Below are 17,846 nucleotides of genomic sequence, written 5' to 3'. Positions count from 1 at the left end.
AGGCAGCTGTCTCCCCTGTATTCTTGTGAAGTGAGAAACAACCACTGTCACTCGTGTGGTTTGGAGCCCAGCCAGGTAGGAAAGGGCACACAGTTTCCACATCTGGCAACAACTGCCCTCTTACTCTCACCCAGAGGGAGAGTTTTAGAGCAAGGATAGACCATAGATCACCTAATTTAATCTCATGTAATAGATCAGGAAAGGCAGAGTGGAGTGGTTTATCCAGGGACACAGCAAGTGGCAGCTAGCATATCTATTGAATAACAATTATGGGCCCAGCATTTATGTTCCACTATTTGTACATATCTCATTTACTATCCCCATTTTACAGAGGAGGAAATGAGGCTACTAGGGAACTTCTCCAAGGCCTCTTGTGAGTTGGCAGAGGCAGCCAAGCTCTTCCGATTCCAACATGTCCTTTCCCCTGGACCACGAGGTCCATCAGGGAGGAGGCTCCCCGGTACCTCAGGAAGTCCAACATCTGCCCACTCCATCCTCTGCCCCAGGGAAGCGGTGAGGGTGAGTCAGTGCCCCCAGAGGCTGTTATCAGGGAAGGGGGTGGAGAGCCAGTCAGATATCCTGTGCCTGGTATCCACAACACGCCGGGAGTTGGGAGCCGGGTGTGTGCCAAGCTGCCTGCTCACCCTGTTCCTGTTGGCTGAAGGAGGGTCCTCCTCTGATGTAGCTGCCCTTGTCATCGCTCCTCCCTGTACTTTCATCACAGAAAATACAGTCTGTCCTCCTCCCCCTACTGTAACCTGCCTCTTAAAGGGAACGACAAGCATTTTGAAACCAAATTTGAGAGAGAGCAAAGGACCTCCCTGACCCCAGCAGGACCTTGCTGTTAAGTAGGGTTCCAGCTGTGGGCCTTCCCCTGAGTTGTCTTCTTTTCCCCCTCAGTTCCACCCTGTCTCTGCTGGAGGGCGGGTGAAGGTTCCCTGGGATGTCAGGTTCCCACATACACTCCCCTCAGGGTGACCCCAGCTTGGTTTCCTGTATCTGTTCCTATGTGTGCCTGAATCCGGGGGCTGCCCTTTGCGGGGGATGTTGAGGATGAGGAACCCAGGAATCCTCGGGACAAGCAATGGCACCCAAGGGGTTAAAGGTCTGGGCACAGCACTGTCTAGGGTGTTTGAAGTAGGGCGGGGAAGGGAAGGGCTAGAGTAGTTGGAGAGGCAGCTGATCTGGACTGGAATGAGTCCCCCCTGTCTCCTATGCAAACTTCTGGACCATGAGCAATTCCCTTAAAAGGACCAAGAAAGAGGCACCCCCATTAAGGTCCTGGACTGGATTCTTAGAGGGGCTGTCTGAAGTGGGACTTCTTCCTATACTGCAGTCACCAACCGAAAGCAAGAACAGGTCTCCCATCTTTGGGATATCTCCCAAGTCCGGTGAGTTTCCCTCTTCCCTTTCCCTGAGTCCTTACCTCATGAATGGGCACTTCCCAAAAAGAGATCTTCAGGAACCCCTCAGCACCCCCAGGAAGTGGCGGAACAATTCTCTACCAGTCTCCTGCATTCAGCTGCCTTTTTTAAAAAATTAATTAATTAATTAATTATTTTTTGGCTACATTGGGTCTTCGTTGATGCGCATGGGCTTTCTCTAGTTGCAGCGAGTGGGGCTACTCTTCATTACAGTGAGCAGGCTTCTCATTGCAGTGGCTTCTCTTGTTGTGAAGCACAGGTTCTAGGCGCTTGGGCTTCAGTAGTTGTGGCACACGGGCTCAGTAGTTTTGGTTTGCAGGCTCTAGAGCGCAGGCTCAGTAGTTGTGGTGCATGGGCTTAGTGGCTATGTGACATGTGGGATCTTCCCAGTCCAAGGCTTGAACCCGTGTCCCCTGCATTGGCAGGAAGATTCTTAACCACTACGCCACCAGGGAAGTCTCATCAGCTCCCTTTTTTTAAAAATTTTATTAATTTTATTTATTTTTATTTTGGGCTGCATTGGGTCTTTGTTGCTGTGCACGGGCTTTCTCTGGTTGCTGTGAGCGGGGGCTACTCTTCACTGCGGTGTGCGGGCTTCTCATTGCAGTGGCTTCTTGTTGCGGAGCGCGGGCTCTAGGCACGCGGGCTTCAGTAGTTGTGGCGCACGGGCTCAGTAGTTGTGGCACGCGGGCTCTAGAGCACAGGCTCAGTAGTTGTGGCGCACGGGCTTAGTTGCTCCGTGGCATGTAGGATCTTCCCAGACCAGGGCTTGAACCTGTGTCCCCTGCATTGGCAGGCGGATTCTTAACCACTGAGCCACCAGGGAAGGCCTCAGCTCCCATTTTTTTGTTTTGTTTTGTTTTGTTTTGCAGTACGCGGGCCTCTCACTGCTGTGGCCTCTCCCGTTGCAGAGCACAGGCTCCGGACGCGCAGGCTCAGCAGCCATGGCTTACGGGCCTAGCCTCTCCACGGCATGTGGGATCTTCCGGGGCCGGGGCACGAACCCGTGTCCCCTGCATGGGCAGGCGGACTCTCAACCACTGCGCCATCAGGGAAACCCTCAGCTCCCATTCTTAACTAGGATGCATTGAGAGTGTGTGTGTCTCTGTGTGGGTGTGCACAAGTGTGCAAATAGGAAATCACCATAATGGCCAACAGTTAATTAACACTACTTGTGGGACAAGTGATGCCAAAGATTTTATATACACTTTTTTTTCTTTTCTTGGCCACGCCACTAGTTCCCTGACCAGGGATTGAGCCCGGGCCCTCTGCAGTGAAAGCACGGAGTCCTAACTACTGAACCGCCAGGGAATTCCCTTATATACATTCCTTATTTATTTTTTTTTTTTGGCTGCGTTGGGTCTTTGTTGCTGCGCACGGGCTTTCTTTAGTGGCGTCGAGCAGGGGCTACTCTTCATTGCGGTGTGCGGGCTACTCTTCGTTGCGGTGTGCAGGCTTCTCATTGTGGCGGCTTCTCTTGTTGCGGAGCACGGGCTCTAGGTGCGCGGGCTCAGTAGTTGTGGCACGCGGGCTCTAGAGCGCAGGCTCATTAGTTGTGGCGCAGGGGCTTAGTTGCTCCGTGGCATGTGGGATCTTCCCAGAGCAGGGCTCGAGCCTGTGTCCCCTGCACTGGCAGGCGGATTCTTAACTACTGAGCCACCAAGGAGACCCCCTTTATATACATTCTTAATCCTCACAGTCCTATGGGGTTAGCATATCATAACCCCTATATTAAAGTTGAGATTTAGAGGAGTTAAATAACTAACGCTCATCAATTAAGAGGTAGATTATAGGACTGGGATTCAGACTCAAGTTTATCTGGCACCATTGAGACAGGAGGTATGGACAAACAGGATGGCTAGAATTTTAAAACTTTAAATCCTAATTCACCCTGGGTCCCCTTCCTCTAGGCCCTGACATTATTCCCTTTATCCCTGGTAGTTAATTGTGAGATTTAAAGGGCCACAGACTCATACCTGAGAGCCCAGGGCTTCCAGATTCCAGATTACCCCATCCATTCAGATTAGGGGCTCCTTACTTCACCCACTACCTTTAGCTGTTCCCTGGGATCTGATGGGTTAACTCCTTGGAACTCAGTGGCCAAAGTCTTCTCAGGTGTGTCCCTCTGAACCTCAGCCCCTCTCTTGCCCCACCCTGCTGGCGTGGCACCCAGAACACATGCCAAGAAACTGACAGGAGGTAGAAGTGGACTGATTGGTCTTCCCCCTTTTACTCTCTAGCCCCGACACATCATGGGCTAGTCTGGGTCCCAACAAGCCTCTGGTAGAATAAGCACACAGGCCCAGCGGAAGGAAAGAGGATAGGATCCCTAGGTTCAGTTTGCAAACAAATTTAAAAAAAAAGAGAAAAGATGATCACACTCGGAAGCCCAAAGCAGCAAAAATCCTGACTGATTTGTGAGCCTAATATATCAAAGAGGTGGGGGTGATTTAGGGTGGGTGTTCGAGATGCTTGATGGCTGACTTTTTTTTTTTTTGCAGTTCGCGGGCCTCTCACTGCTGTGGTCTCTCCCGTTGCGGAGCACAGGCTCCGGACGCGCAGGCTCAGCGGCCATGGCTCATGGGCCCAGCCGCTCCGCGGCATGTAGGATCTTCTTGGACCGGGGCACGAACCCGTGTCCCCTGCATCGGCAGGCGGACTCTTAACCACTGCGCCACCAGGGAAGCCCTTGATGGCTGACTTTTAAGGAGGTATGATGGGACTTTCCTGGTGGTCTAGTGGTTTAGAGTCTGCACTTCCACTGCAGGGGCCATGGGTTCAATCCCTGGTCAGGGAACTAAGATCCCACATGCTGTGTGGAGTGGCCAAAAAAAATAAATAAGTAAAAATTTAAAAAATAAAAATGAGACGTGGTTAGATTAGGGAACTGAGGATGCCTGGCTCTCTAGCTTTGAACTTCCAGAATTAAGTACTAACAATAAAATCGACAACTCTGCCCTGTGGGCCCTGGAAGCAGGTAGAAGCAGGAGTCAACCCAAAAGCTGATGTGGGCAGATGGCTTTTGCCTGAACTAGCCCCTGTCCCACAGAGGAGTGGTACACTTGCCTCACCACTGTGTTTGTGCATAGACCCTTCTGGGTCCTCGTCTTGGTGCCTGACACCTGGTAGGTGCTAAAGAAATATTTGCTGAATGAAGGAATCCTTTCTATATACCCTTTACCTTTTCTTTGATTTTTGGAATTGTGATACCACTCTGGCAGTTGACAGGAAAGCCAGGGTGAGTTCCAGGATACAGTGTTGAATGCACAGCAAAATCTCACATGTCTCACACTGAGAAATAGAGCAATGATGTAGCCAGGTCAGGGTGAGGTGAGGAGGAATTAGAGACTTGGGTGCTATATGACTTGCTGTGGAATGGTGTGTTCATGAGCAGGGAGGGGTGGGAAGGAACTGTGGTTACCAGGGCCTTCTTCATCTGAAGCCCTGCTTTAGTCTTCTTTGCAGGACACTGTTGGATTAATGGTTTACTTTCTATGGGAGAGGAAGCAGGTAGGTTAAATTTTGAACCATCAAAGGGTTTTCTATGACCCTGTTCCCCCAGGGCTAGGAGACCTGGAGAGAAGCCAGCAGACCATGCCATCTGGCCTCTCCCTTCCTCCCCATTCTTTATTATCTGGTTCTTTCGGATCTTCCCCATTACTGCCCCCTTTGGGAAATTTAGGACCCCAGAGCCAGACCCAGGGAGCCCCCCAGGCTGCGAAGGGGCCCACTAGCCTTGCCCACCGTCCCCCGTGCCTAGTTGTGTGATTGCTATCAGCACTTCCTACCCCCAGTGTTTGCTGGCAGCAAACAGAAGCAGGGCCCTGCCTGTCCCCCATCACCTCATTCAGATTTCTAAGATGCAGAGGGAGTAGAAAGGACAAATTTAATTTTTTGGAATCCCCATCTAATTTATTCTGGAAACTGCTTCCTTTCTTTGGCTGGGGTGGAGGGGGCAGGAATGAGGAAGTGAATAACAATATTGCCAGATTTCTTTCAAAGCTAGCCACTTGCTCTCATTGGGAGCTTGCCTTCTGGTTTCAGAGAACTCAGGCTCTACAGTGGGATGCATCTGCTTTGAAAACTCAGCTCCACCTCCTACAGCCCTGTGACCTTGAGCAAGTTCCTTTCCCTCTCTGTGCTGCCTGTTTCTTCCTATGTAAAATAGGGATAATATCTATTTCAAGAAATGGTTGTGAGGATCCCACAGGATGCTGTAGGCACTCATGGGTTAAGCCTCTTCCCCCTGTAGGCTCAGGTGCTATTTAGGAAATGGGTGTGCTGGGGTCTTCAATGTCCCTCCTCCCCCAAGCTGGTTGCAGACACCTAGTTGGTGGGCAGTGAGCCTTAATGTCTCTCTTTGATCTCTTTTTCCTCCTTCCTGAGATTCTGAGACCCAGCTTCTCTAAATCAAGAGTCTGCAAACTTTTTCTGTTGAGACCCAGATAATAAATATTTTAGGCTTTATGGGCCATATGGTCTCTGTCGCAACTACCAACTTTGCTGTCATAATGCAAAAACAGCCATAGACCATATGTAAATGAATGAGCATGGCTATGTTCCCCAGAAAAAACCCTTTATTTATGAGCACTGAAAATTGAATTTCATATAATTTTTATGTGTCACAAAGTAGTATTCTTCTTTTGATTTTTTTCCAACCATTTAAAAAAGAAAATAGGACAGATTTGGCCCACAGGCTATAGTTGCCAACCTCTGTTCTCAACTACCAGAGGCCATTGTCCATCCCTTCTCTTTGAAGAGTGCAGGTTCATCAGGGTTCATCAGGCTCCTCCTCCTTGCTCTGGTTGTTATGTGCTCGTTTCTATCAGAAGTTGTTTATATTAATGAGTCCCCATCACAGTTGTTTTAGTGTCAGCCTGTGGGTTATTTATTCTCTCTCTCTCTTTCTTTTTTTTTTTTTTTTGCGGTACGTGGGCCTCTCACTGTTGTGGCCTCTCCCGTTGCGGAGCACAGGCTCCGGACGTGCAGGCTCAGCGGCCATGGCTCACGGGCCCAGCCGCTCCACGGCATGTGGGATCTTCCCAGACCGGGGCACGAACCCATGTCCCCTGCATTGGCAGGCGGACTCTCAACCACTGCGCCACCAGGGAAGCCCTCTCTCTCTCTTTTTTAACCATCATATAATGCCTATTTCTGCTTCTGTCTTGGGCCTTCCTCTCTCCAGCTCTCCATTTCTCTATGCTCTGCCTTCTCTCTGCTTCTAAATAATAATAATAACAACAAAAATAATAGTAGCATTTGCTAATTACCCAATATGTGCCAAGCACAGTGTTAGGTGTATTACATACATTATCAAGTCTTTCAATATCCTTACAAGGTAGTATTACCATTCCCATTTTACAGATGATCCTAAAGCTCGAAAACATTAAATAAGCAAGTGCCCAAGGTCATGTGGCTTATGGAGGTGGCAGAGCTAGCAAATCTGATGAACTTCAAAGCACCCTGAAGAAATTATGGTCTCAGAGTTTTGAATAAGAGAGATTTCTCTCAGTACTTCCCTGGCGGTCCAGCAGTTAAGACTCCGAGCTTCCACTGCAGTGGGCACAGGTTCAATCCCTGGTTGGGGAACTAAGATCCCACACGCCATGCGGTGCAACCCAAAAACGAGAGAGAGACAGAGAGAGAGAGAGAGAGAGATCTCTATTAATATATTATATGCTCCCATCTCAGCACACGGTAGAGTGTCTAATGAATCACTGATGACTAGGGCAATTGGTGGAGGTCACACACTCAGAGGAGGAATCATGAGACGCTGATGGTCTGTGTCAATGGGAAAACCATCTGATCCAGTGGCAGGAAGAAAAGTAAAGTGACTTAGAGCCCCTTCTTGCTTTCCTCCCCTGCCCCCATCTCAAGCATCTGATCTCAGACCTATTTCCGAATCTCCTATCTGTGCTCAGCGGAAGCAGTGATGTGACACGATGTGATCTCATTCTGGGGCTAAATAAAGCCATTGTGTGAGACCCAGCCCTGGTTGCTCCCTTGCACCATTTCCTGAGCTCAGGAGCCTAGTGAAAGATGGGAGGGGGCTGGGAGAGAACTGATGGAAGGAGGGGCAAGGGAAGGAACACAACCACAGGGACTCCAGCTTGAATTTCAGAAAGCAGAGGAGGGACTATCTCTGGGAGGTGGTTGAGGAAACCTTGCTAAACCTCATCTCTTTGAAGGATAGAATGAAAATTATTGACATGACAGCATGAAGGGGTGGAATTTAGAAAACAGGAAAACTTTCTGAGGAATGGAATGAAGATTTAAGGGAGAAGGAGCCCAGTGGATTCCACTTTCACAGAGGGCAGAGACCATGAATGACACCACAGAGAGGCTAGACAGAGGGTAGTTCTTTGAGAAGAGGTCAGACTCCAGGTGGTCTCAGCTGGAGGAAGAAGGGTGAAATTTCAAGACATAAAGATCTCAGGATTCGAAATGTCTGTCCACCAGGCCAAGGCAGCAGGGTACCACCTCCAACAGGCAGCATCTCCAGGGATGGAGGGAAAGGAAAGGGCTTCCATTCACTGCTTTTCATTCATCTAGTCAAATCCAGCCCTGCGGGCAGAATCAGGGCAGGAAGAGTAGATAGAAGCTGGGTACAGGGTGTGTAGGTCAAACAGTTTTTTCTCTTTTGTGAGGTCGCTGAATGCCAGATCCAAGTTCCTTGTAGTGCCCCCTCAGTGCCCCTCCATTTCTGTCCTGTTCCCAGCCCCTGCTCCTCTTTTTCTAGGGAACATATCTAGTTCCTACTCTTTCCTCCATCCCAGCTTCTCACGATACTTTTTGTCACTACCCCTCTCCCCCTGCCCCCAAATCTCAGCTTTGGAGACCGCTGGTTTGCAGGGACCGTGTTGTGGCCCTCAGGCTCTGACCTGCTCCCTGCAGATCTGCCCATCCTGTTTATTTATTTATTTTTAAAATTTTTTTAAAGAAAATATTTATTTATTTGACTGCACCAGGTCTTAGTTGTGGCACACGGGATCTTCACTGTGGCATGTGTACTCTTAGTTGCAGCACGTGGGATCTAGTTTCCTGACCAGGGATAGAACCCGGGGCCCCCTGCATTGGGAGCGCGGAGTCTTTTTTTTTTTTTTAAGATTTATTATTTACTTATTAGTTTAATTTATTTTTGGCTGCGTCAGGTCTTAGCTGCAGCACGCAGGATCTTCGTTGAGGCATGCAGGATCTTTTGTTGTGGTGTGCAGGCTCTTCCTTGTGGTGCGCGGGCTTCTCTCTAGTTGTGGCGTGCGGGTTTTCTCTTCTCTAGTTGTGGCGTGCAGGCTCCAGTGCACGTAGGCTCTGTAGTTTGCAGCATGCAGGCTCTCTCGTTGAGGTGCGCGAGCTCAGTAGTTGTGGTGTGTGGGCTTAGTTGCCCCGTGGCATGTGGGATCTTATTTCCCTGACCAGGGATCGAACCTGCGTCCCCTGCATTGGAAGGCGGATTCTTTACCACTGGACCGCCAGGGAAGTCTCATCCCATCCTGTTTATAGATAGCGCATCAGATGGCACGAGGCCCAAGTTTGTGGACACAGAGAGAGGATGTCTCCCAGCGGTAGGCTGAGAGGTCCCCTCTATGTGGCTTCCAGCTGTGCTGAGCATGGACAGGCACAGGGCATGGGCTGGTTTCCTAGACCTCTCTTTTTCTATCTTCAGACCCACCCCGGTAGGGCAGCAGAATGCCATCTGCAGAGGCCTGAGTACTTGTCTCCTCCTTCCCCGTGGTAGGCAGGTGTGCAGCTGACACAGGCACAGGTGTCATCTCAGTGGTCCTGGGTGGAGTGGGGGCAGGTTGCAGTGAAAGAGGGAAAAGTAGCTGGAAGGAACGACTGTCCAACAACCTGGACTTTTGGGGGGGGGTTGGGGGCGGGGAGTAAAATAACTTGCGGAAGGCTTGACACCCTCACAGGAAGCCTGGGAGGAGGGGGAGTTCTGGCTCACTGCTTCCTGGCCTCCAGGGTCCTCCGAACATCTCAGTTGCTTCACCCCTGGGAGAAGAGGAGCCTGGGAAACTCATTCTAGCAGAGATTCTACAGAGATAGGGCCCAGAGGGGGTGTACAGAGGTAGATGCAGTAGATGTGAGTTGCCTTCCCGCCCCTCCATCACCTTAGTACTCGGTATTTGGTACTTGTTCCTGGAGTGGAGCTTATCGTTTTCAACTTTAAGAGCTCCTGAGGGTTCTTTAATCTGAGACACACTGAGGCAAGCCCTGATGGCAGCCGGGAGTACTGGGCAGTGAGAACAATGCCCACTTGGGAGAGAGAGAAGGAATTTCAATGTGGCTGGTTTTGGAGCCCTTCTCTTTGCTTCTTGGGAAAAGGTCAGAATGGCTCTCTTACTCCCCAAATGACCAGAGTCTTAGAAAGAAGAAATCATAATACTTTCTCACTCATGCACCTTTTCTCCCTGTTGTTTTATTTGCCTAGACTCCTCCCTTTCCAACGTAGCCAAATCCTAACCACTCCACCCTTCCAGGCCCATCTCAAAGGCTGTTTACTTCCTTCTGTTTCCCTTTTTTGAGTCCTCCAACTGGCTATATTCACTCATTCCTTTGACAGAACAAATAATTTTTTTGAAACTTCTCTTGTGGCATTTGGCAAACTCTGGCCAGTTGTTTGTGATTTGTGCTTTTGTCTACGTACACACATGCACACACACACTCACTAGAACGAATTCCTTGAGGGTAAGAACAATATCTGTTTCTCTTTGCTTGGCTTGGTCCTCTGCAATATAGGTGCTCATTAAATGGAATAATAATGAGTGAGTGAGGATGTCATTATGTACTGGAAAGAACACTAGACTGGGAGTCAGAAAACCCAAGTTCTCTGCCTGACTCAGCAACTAATTCCTTGTGTGATCTTGAGCCAGCCATCCTCCAATTCTGTGCCTTGGTAAAGGGAGGAGTGACTGGATGCTCTAGGCCTGGCTGACTGTGACACCTTTCTAGTTCCAAATTCCAGAATTCTAGAACTCACCATTCTCTGTCTTCTTGATTCAGACTGGCCTGTGTGTACCTCCCATGAACAAAGACGTCCCAGAGGTGTTCCTCACAGGTGGAGACCTGGTGCCCCAAGGCCACACTCGCCGCTGCCTGTCTGTGGTCGAGTCCAGAGAGCAGCTGGAGGAGAATGAAGAAGAAGAGGAGGAGGGAGAAAAGGAGGGAGATGGCTTCCACGCTGTACCCCTCCGAAGGTCGAGGGCTTTCCGTGCCCACAGTCACAACTACGACCCCTTCAAAAGACATAGTTGGGGGCCGGGCAAGGAGCTCCAGGATCCACTGAGCAGGTAAAACACGAGGGGACCTCCTGTCTCTCCTTCTGTCAAGTTCTATACCTAGGAGAAGTGGTTGGAAAGGAATGACAGGAGTTGAAGAGACCTGGGCCCCTAGTCTCTTCCCTGGAGAATCCTAACCCAGGCCTGTTGCGGGCCTTTGAGGAGGGTGGACCCTGCCTTTCAAAATGTGGCTCTACTTAGTAGTCCTAGCTCCTTCTTTCTACCTGGTCTCAAGGGCAAGTTGGTGAGAATGGTGAGGGAGAGGTATGGAGGTGAGGTGAGCAGCAGGACACTCAGGTCTTATTGCCTCCACCTCCCACTTGGGTTTCTTAGGACCATACAACAGTGTCAGAGCTGGAAGGGACTCAGGGATCATATGGCCCAATCACCTCATTTTACAGATGAGGAAACTGAGGCCCAGAGAACTTTGGGAGGTTTCTTGAGAGAAGTGCTCCCAGGGTTGGGGCATGGAACCTGCCCCCTTTCCCAAATTGCTCCCTGCCTGCTGGATCCAGGCTGAGGCAGGCCCAAGATATTTAGACATCATAGTCCAGACCTACAATGGGGGAAGAGCTGCTCTTGCTCAGGGATCTACATATGCTTGGCAGACTAGAAGAGAGGGACCCAGCTCTTCCCCTCTCCTGGAAAATCACTGACCATATCCCCAAAGACAGAGGAAGCCAGAAAGAGAAGGTCCGGGGGTCAGCATGAAGAGTTCAGTGTGAGTGGTCACTGTGAGGGTCTGCTAGCCACGGAAGGGCCCTGTCTCTCTGCTTTGACAATGGTCCCCTTGGACAAGTTCTCTTAGCTCTGGTGAGTAGACCAAGCTTCTCTAGCTCCTAGGCAGGGCTGGCTGGGCTGTGTGAGGGGAGAGGACCTTGTCCCTGAACTGGCTTGGGAGGGAACTTGGGTGAGAAACCTTGTCCGCAGGACTCATGGCACCTTCCTAAGAGCAGCTAATCTAAGGCAGAGATGCTCTGAGTTCGCTTTATGTGGTGCCGACTGTTTCTCAGGGTCTTCCAGGTGTCACCTTTAACTATCAGGCGCTAATTTTCACCCTTGGGTAGAGAAGAAAGGGAGCCCCGGGCACACCATTTATCTTAGTAGGAGCTAATGTTGGCATCAGAAACCAGGCAAAGAGCGAGAATGCAGCTTACCCTTCCTTTCCCTCCCTGCTGAACGCTGGCTGTTTTCTGGAGGGCAGTACTGCTCTTTGACCAGCAGGGGTCACCCTTGCCTGAAGCCAGCTCCACAGTTTTGCCAAAGCACAGCCCCAAAGGGAAGCCAGTTTGGGTCTGGCCTGCGCCTAGGCTAACAGGAAGGGCTGGGCTGGGGGTAAGCAACAGGACTGGGCTGAGGCGGTGTTCCTCCCTGGTGCCTGTCACAGGCCACTGGGACCGGAGGGCAGTGGTGGCAATGTGTGTTTCAGGAACAAACTGCAGGCATCGGGATGTGTGGGCTCCCAGGAGCCCCCCTTACTGCAGAGCCAAGAGGAACTGGACCCCTTTCTGGAACTGCAGCACCAAGGTGGCCAACCCTCCTGCGTGGTATGGATAGATAAGTCCCCATGGAAGCTACCACCTTCCTCCCCCTCTCCTGCCCCTTTGCCTGTCCAGCCACCACTCTGTGCCTCTTCTGTTCTGCAAGCTGCTCGGTCTCTCTGTGCCCAGGCATCACTTTGACTCCATCTGATGGAATCTGAATCTGGTGTCTCTACCCCTCTGTCTGCTTTCCTGGGTCTGTATGCTCTGTCCCCCACTCTTGGTATCCTGCCTCTGTCTCTTTCTCTGAGACTCTCTGTGCCTTCCTTTCTGTGTCTGTGTCTCTGTGTTGATGTGCGATCTCTGTTCCTCTCTCATTAAAAGGCCCCTGCTCCCCTTGGTGTTATAACTACTTCTTTGTGTGGACCCCATATTTCTCAGATTTGGAGATGAACTTATTATTTGTAGGATGAAACTAGGCATCTGGTACCCTGAAACACAATAGTTCTCTAACAAGATAATCATAGGATTATCAAGTGAGAAAAGATATAGAGATTGCTCAGCCTTCTGGCTTAAGGGAACATCACAGGGAAGATCTCAAACCAGGACCCAGAAACCACTGAAGATACACGAAGCTTTTAGAGATATCACTGGGTTTGCCAGCTAAGAGTCCCTGAGTACAGTCAGCCCTCTGTATGCATAGGTTCTGCGTCCATGGATTCAACCAACCATGGACCAAAAACATTTGAAAAAAAATTCCAGAAATTTTCAAAAAGCAAAACTTGAATTTGCCTCATGCTGGCAACTATTTATATAGCATTTACACTGTGTTTACAATTATTTACATGGCATTTATATTACATTAGGTATTACAATTAATCTAGAGATGATTTAAAATATATGGGAGGATGCACACAGGTTATATGCGAATTTCAGTATTATGCCACTTTATGTAAGGGACTTGAGCATCCTCAGCTTTTGGTATCCACAGGATCCTGGAATCAATCCCCCATGGATAATGAGGGGCAGCTGTACATGGAACTGTCTCAAGCCCAGTGACTTAAGGTTACCTCCCCTCCAGCACATCCTCTAACTGGCCAGGGGTACCCACCCGGCCTCATTGTTCAAGTGCCTGTGGTTTGGGAGAGAGGTTGAGAAGAGGGGGCTGTTACAGCCTGTCAGGGAAGCAGCAAAGCCCATCTTCTCCCAGCTCCCACTTTTCTCCATCAGCATCTCTGTAGGTCTTCCCTCACATCTGATTCAATGTGGTACGGTAGAAAGAACAGGATTTTGTAGTCACACTGCTCCTAGTTGAACAATTTATTTCAGCTTTCTGAAAATCAGGATACTAAAAACTGGCTTTTAAAGTTGTGATTATTAGATGAAAAAAAAAAGTGTTAAAGTGCCCAGTACAGAGGCTAGCACACAGGAGATAACGGTTTCTTTTTTCTCTTCTCCCCTCCATTCCTTTGTACTTCTTTCTCTCTCTTCCACCTCTCTCTTCTCCCTGCTTCCCCCTTCTTGGTATTATATGTCTTCTTCTTTCCCCCCTTCTCTAGTGGGTTTTTTTTTCTTCTCTTTTTATGCCTTCCTGTTCTGATTCCTCTTCTCTCTTCACCTAATCTTTAAGCACTTCCCTTAAATTTCTCCTTGTCTGTATGTTTGGGGTTTTTTGTATCTTCCTGCAGCAGCAAATAGGTGTAAGTCTTCAGCAAAGTCCACAGACCAAAAGTCTGAGATTCATTAAACTAGACTGGGGCTTTCAGACTAGTTTGAAAGCCAAGCCAAGTCTAGCTCAAAATTTATTTTGTTTGGCCAGCATGGTGTTTACACTTTCCAAAATTCAGATGTCCTTAGATGGGAGCTGTACCCTCCAGATTGCCAGAGTTGCTAGTACTCTCTATTGTATTTTTCCATTTGTCATAAATATAATATTTTAAAATGAATGCCTAATCAATCACCCATCCATCTCCAGACCTAGAATATCACCATTACATTTATCTTTACTTATGTCTTCCTCTCTTCTCTTATTCCCTTGCCTTTCCACCAGAGGTAATCACTATCTTGAATTTTCTTAATCACTCATTTACTTTTTTTAAAAAATAGTTTTAACACAAAGCATTACCTAATGATATATTATTTCTTTTTTTGTTTGTTTCTGACTTTAAAAACAATGATGTTATATTGTACAAAGTTTTCTATAACTTGCATTTTCACTCAGCATTGTTTCTAATTTTTATCCATGTGTTGCAAATAGTTATAGGTAATTATTTTCATTCCAATCTTCTGTTGATGGACATTTGGATAATTTCCATTCTTTACTACTATGAAGAGTGTCATTATGCACATCCTTTTATCCACCTTCTGGTGCTCATTTGCAAGAAGTTCTCTGGGGCATATACCTTGGAGTAGAACTGTTGGGTCATAGTGTACACAGATGTTCATTTTTATAAGATAATGGCAAACTGTTTCCACCCACATCAGCAGTATATAAGAGTTCCCATTGATCCACATGCTTTCCAACACTTGGAGTCATCGGATTTCTTAATTTTGCCAATCTAGTGATTATAAATCTCATTGTGGTTTTAATTTGAATTATCCTTATTACAAATGGAATTGAGCAATTTTTATATGTGTCCTGGTCATTTGTGTTTCCTCTTCTGTGAACTTCCTCTTCATGTCTTTGCCCACTTTTCTATTGGATTCTTTGAGGGTTTCTTCTTTATTGTTTTGAATGTGTTCTTTACATATTCTGAATACTAACCCTTTGTTGTTATATGTGTTACAATGATCTTTTCTCAAAGATTGAGAAAAGTGGTTTGTCTTTTCCTTCTCCTATGGTGTCTTTAAAGAAACAGAGTTTCTTAATTTAAAAAGAGCATATTTATTGAAGTATAACATACATACAAAACATGTATTAAAAAACACTTTTGGGGGCCTCCCTGGTGGCGCAGTGGTTGAGAGTCCGCCTGCCGATGCAGGGGATACGGGTTCGTGCCCCGGTCTGGGAGGATCCCATATGCCGCGGAGCAGCTGGGCCCGTGAGCCATGGCCGCTGGGCCTGCGCATCCGGAGCCTGTGCTCCGCAGCGGGGGAGGCCACAACAGTGAGAGGCCCGCATACCGCAAAAAAAAAAAAAAAAAAAAAAAAAAACACTTTTGAGATTTTAGTTGGAGTTGCATTGACTCTAAAGATTAATTTAGGGAAAGTGGACATCTTTACAGTATTGCTTCTTCCTACCCATCCATGAAAATAGTATACTTCTTCATTTAATGTCTTTTAATAAAGTTTTATCAATTTTTTTCCATACAGAGTTTGTGGATATATATTAGATGTATTCTTAGGTATATTATACTTTTTTTGTCAAGATTTTAAATTAAAATTTTTTTAATTTTTATTGAAGTATAGTTGATTTACAATGTTTCAGGTGTACAGCAAAGAGATTCAGTTATATGTATATATAGATAGATAGATAGATAGATAGATATAGATATAGATATAGATTCTTTTTCAGATTCTTTTCTATTATAAGTTATTACTGTCAAGATTTTAATTTTAGCCATTCTGGTAGGTGTTTTAGAATTGTCTCATTTTGGTTTTAATTTGCATGTCCCTGTTGAAAAATTTTATTGAGCACCTTTTCATATTCTCATTGACCATCTGAATATCTTCTTTTCTGAAATGTCTGTTCAAGTCTTTTGCTCAATTTTTAAAACAGCTTGTCTTTTTCTTATTGATTTGTAAGAGTTCTCTATATATTCTGGATCTGAGTCCTTTGTCAGATATATGTATTGTGAGTATCTTCTCTCAATCTTTGACTTGCATTTTTACTTTAATAGTGTATTTTAATAAGTGTGAGTTTTTAATTTAGATGAAGTCCAGTTTATCGATTATTTTAATGGTTCGTGCTTTTGGTCATGTTTAAGAAATCTTGCCTACCCCAAGAATGTGAAGATTTTTCTTCGATATTTTCTTCTAGAAGCTTTAAAGTTTTAGCTTTCATGTTTAGGTCTGTGATTTATCTAGGTTCTTGTGTATGGAAGAAATCAAGGTTTTGGTTTTTTCCCCATGTAAATATACAGTTGCTTCATTAAAAAACTTACTTTCCCCATTGAATTGCTGTGGTGACTGTTGAAAATCAAGTGACTATATTTGTGTGAGTCTATTTCTGAGGACTGTTCTCTGTTCCATTGATCTATTTGTCTATTCTTATGCCAGTATCACATTATCTTAATTAGTGTGGCTTTATTGTAAGTCTTAAAAATGTAGTAGTGTAAGTCCTCCAACTTTATTATTTTTCTTTAAGATTATCTCGGCTATTCTAGGTCCTTTGCACTTCTATGGGAATTTTATTTTATTTTTTTAATATTTATTTATTTGGCCACATCAGGTCTTAGTTGCAGCACATGGGATCTTCATCACAGAGTGCAGGGTCCTCCAATTGTGGCACATGGGCTCCAGAGTGCACAAGCTCAGTAGTTGCGGTGCGCAGGCTTAGTTGCCCTGCAGCATGTGGGATCTTAGTTCCCCAACCAGGGATCAAACCCGCGTCCCCTTCATTGGAAGACAGATTCTTAACCACTGGGCCACCAGGGAAGTCTCTGCACTTCTATGTGAATTTTAGAATTAGCTTATCAATTTCTAAAAATGAAAAATTCTGCTGAATTTTGACTGAGGTTGTACTGAATTCAAAGATTAATTTAGGAGGGAAAAGAAATGGGAACATATGTATATGTATAACTGATTCACTTTGTTATAAAGCAGAAACTAACACACCATTGTAAAGCAATTATACTCCAATAAAGATGTTAAAAAAAATAAATAAAACATGAAAATATTTGGCGGATGAATTAAAAAAAAGATTAATTTAGGAAAAACTGACTTCTTTCTGATATTGAGTCTTCTTATCCATGAAAAATAATATCTCTATTTTGTTAGGCTTTCTAAAAAAATATGTCTTTTAACAAAGTATTAATTTCCTTCATACAGGTCTTGTCAATCTTTATTAGATTTATTTCTATGTGCCTTATATATTTTGTTGCTATTATAAATGCTTTCTTATATTTAAATTACATTAATTACATTTTATAATTATTTTTGGTTTATAGAAATGCAATTTAATTAATTATAGTTATTTAAACTTGTTAAACTCTTTTTTTTCAGTTATAACAATTTATCTGTGGATTTTTTGGCTTTTCTAAGTAGATAATTATGTCATCTTTATTTTTATTTTTTTTTAAATTTTATTTATTTATTTTTATTTTTGGCTGCATTGGGTCTTTGTAGCTGCACACGGGCTTTCTCTAGTTGCGGCGAGTGGGGGCTACTATTCCTTGTGGTGCGCAGGCTTCTCATTGTGGTGGCTTCTCTTGTTGCGAAGCACAGGTTCTAGGCACACAGGCTTCAGTAGTTGTGGCACGCGGGCTCAGTAGTTGTGGCTTGTGGGCTCTAGAGCGCAGGTTCAGTCGCTGTGGCACACGGGCTTAGTCGCTTCACGGCATGTGGGATCTTCCCGTGTCACCCTGCCTTGGCAGGGCTTGAACCCATGTCACCCTGCATTGGCAGGAGGATTCTTAACCACCACACCACCAGGGAAGCCCATATGTCATCTTTAAATGAACTTTACTTTCTTCTTTTTCAATATTTATTTCTTTCATTTC

At 46.3% G+C, this 17,846-nt stretch overlaps 1 protein-coding gene across 1 annotated transcript in view; it reads left to right on the top strand.

The window, feature by feature from the left end:
* The first annotated feature begins 1,250 nt into the window (after window positions 1-1,250).
* Window positions 1,251-17,846, top strand: part of ARHGEF2 (Rho/Rac guanine nucleotide exchange factor 2) — a 51,951-nt gene continuing 35,355 nt past the window's right edge. Inside the window, exons 1-3 of the mRNA XM_082612812.1 lie at window positions 1,251-1,391; window positions 10,431-10,717; window positions 12,135-12,252. Coding sequence (XP_082468938.1) covers window positions 10,452-10,717; window positions 12,135-12,252 — 384 coding nt within the window. The 5' untranslated portion in view covers window positions 1,251-1,391; window positions 10,431-10,451. The remainder of the gene's footprint in view (window positions 1,392-10,430; window positions 10,718-12,134; window positions 12,253-17,846) is intronic.

This window comes from Mesoplodon mirus (assembly GCF_964341445.2).
Source record: "Mesoplodon mirus genome assembly, chromosome: 3".
NCBI classification, from domain to species: domain Eukaryota; kingdom Metazoa; phylum Chordata; class Mammalia; order Artiodactyla; family Ziphiidae; genus Mesoplodon; species Mesoplodon mirus.
The sequence above is the reverse complement of the archived record's forward strand: the minus strand, read 5'-3'. Positions and strand labels throughout refer to the sequence as shown.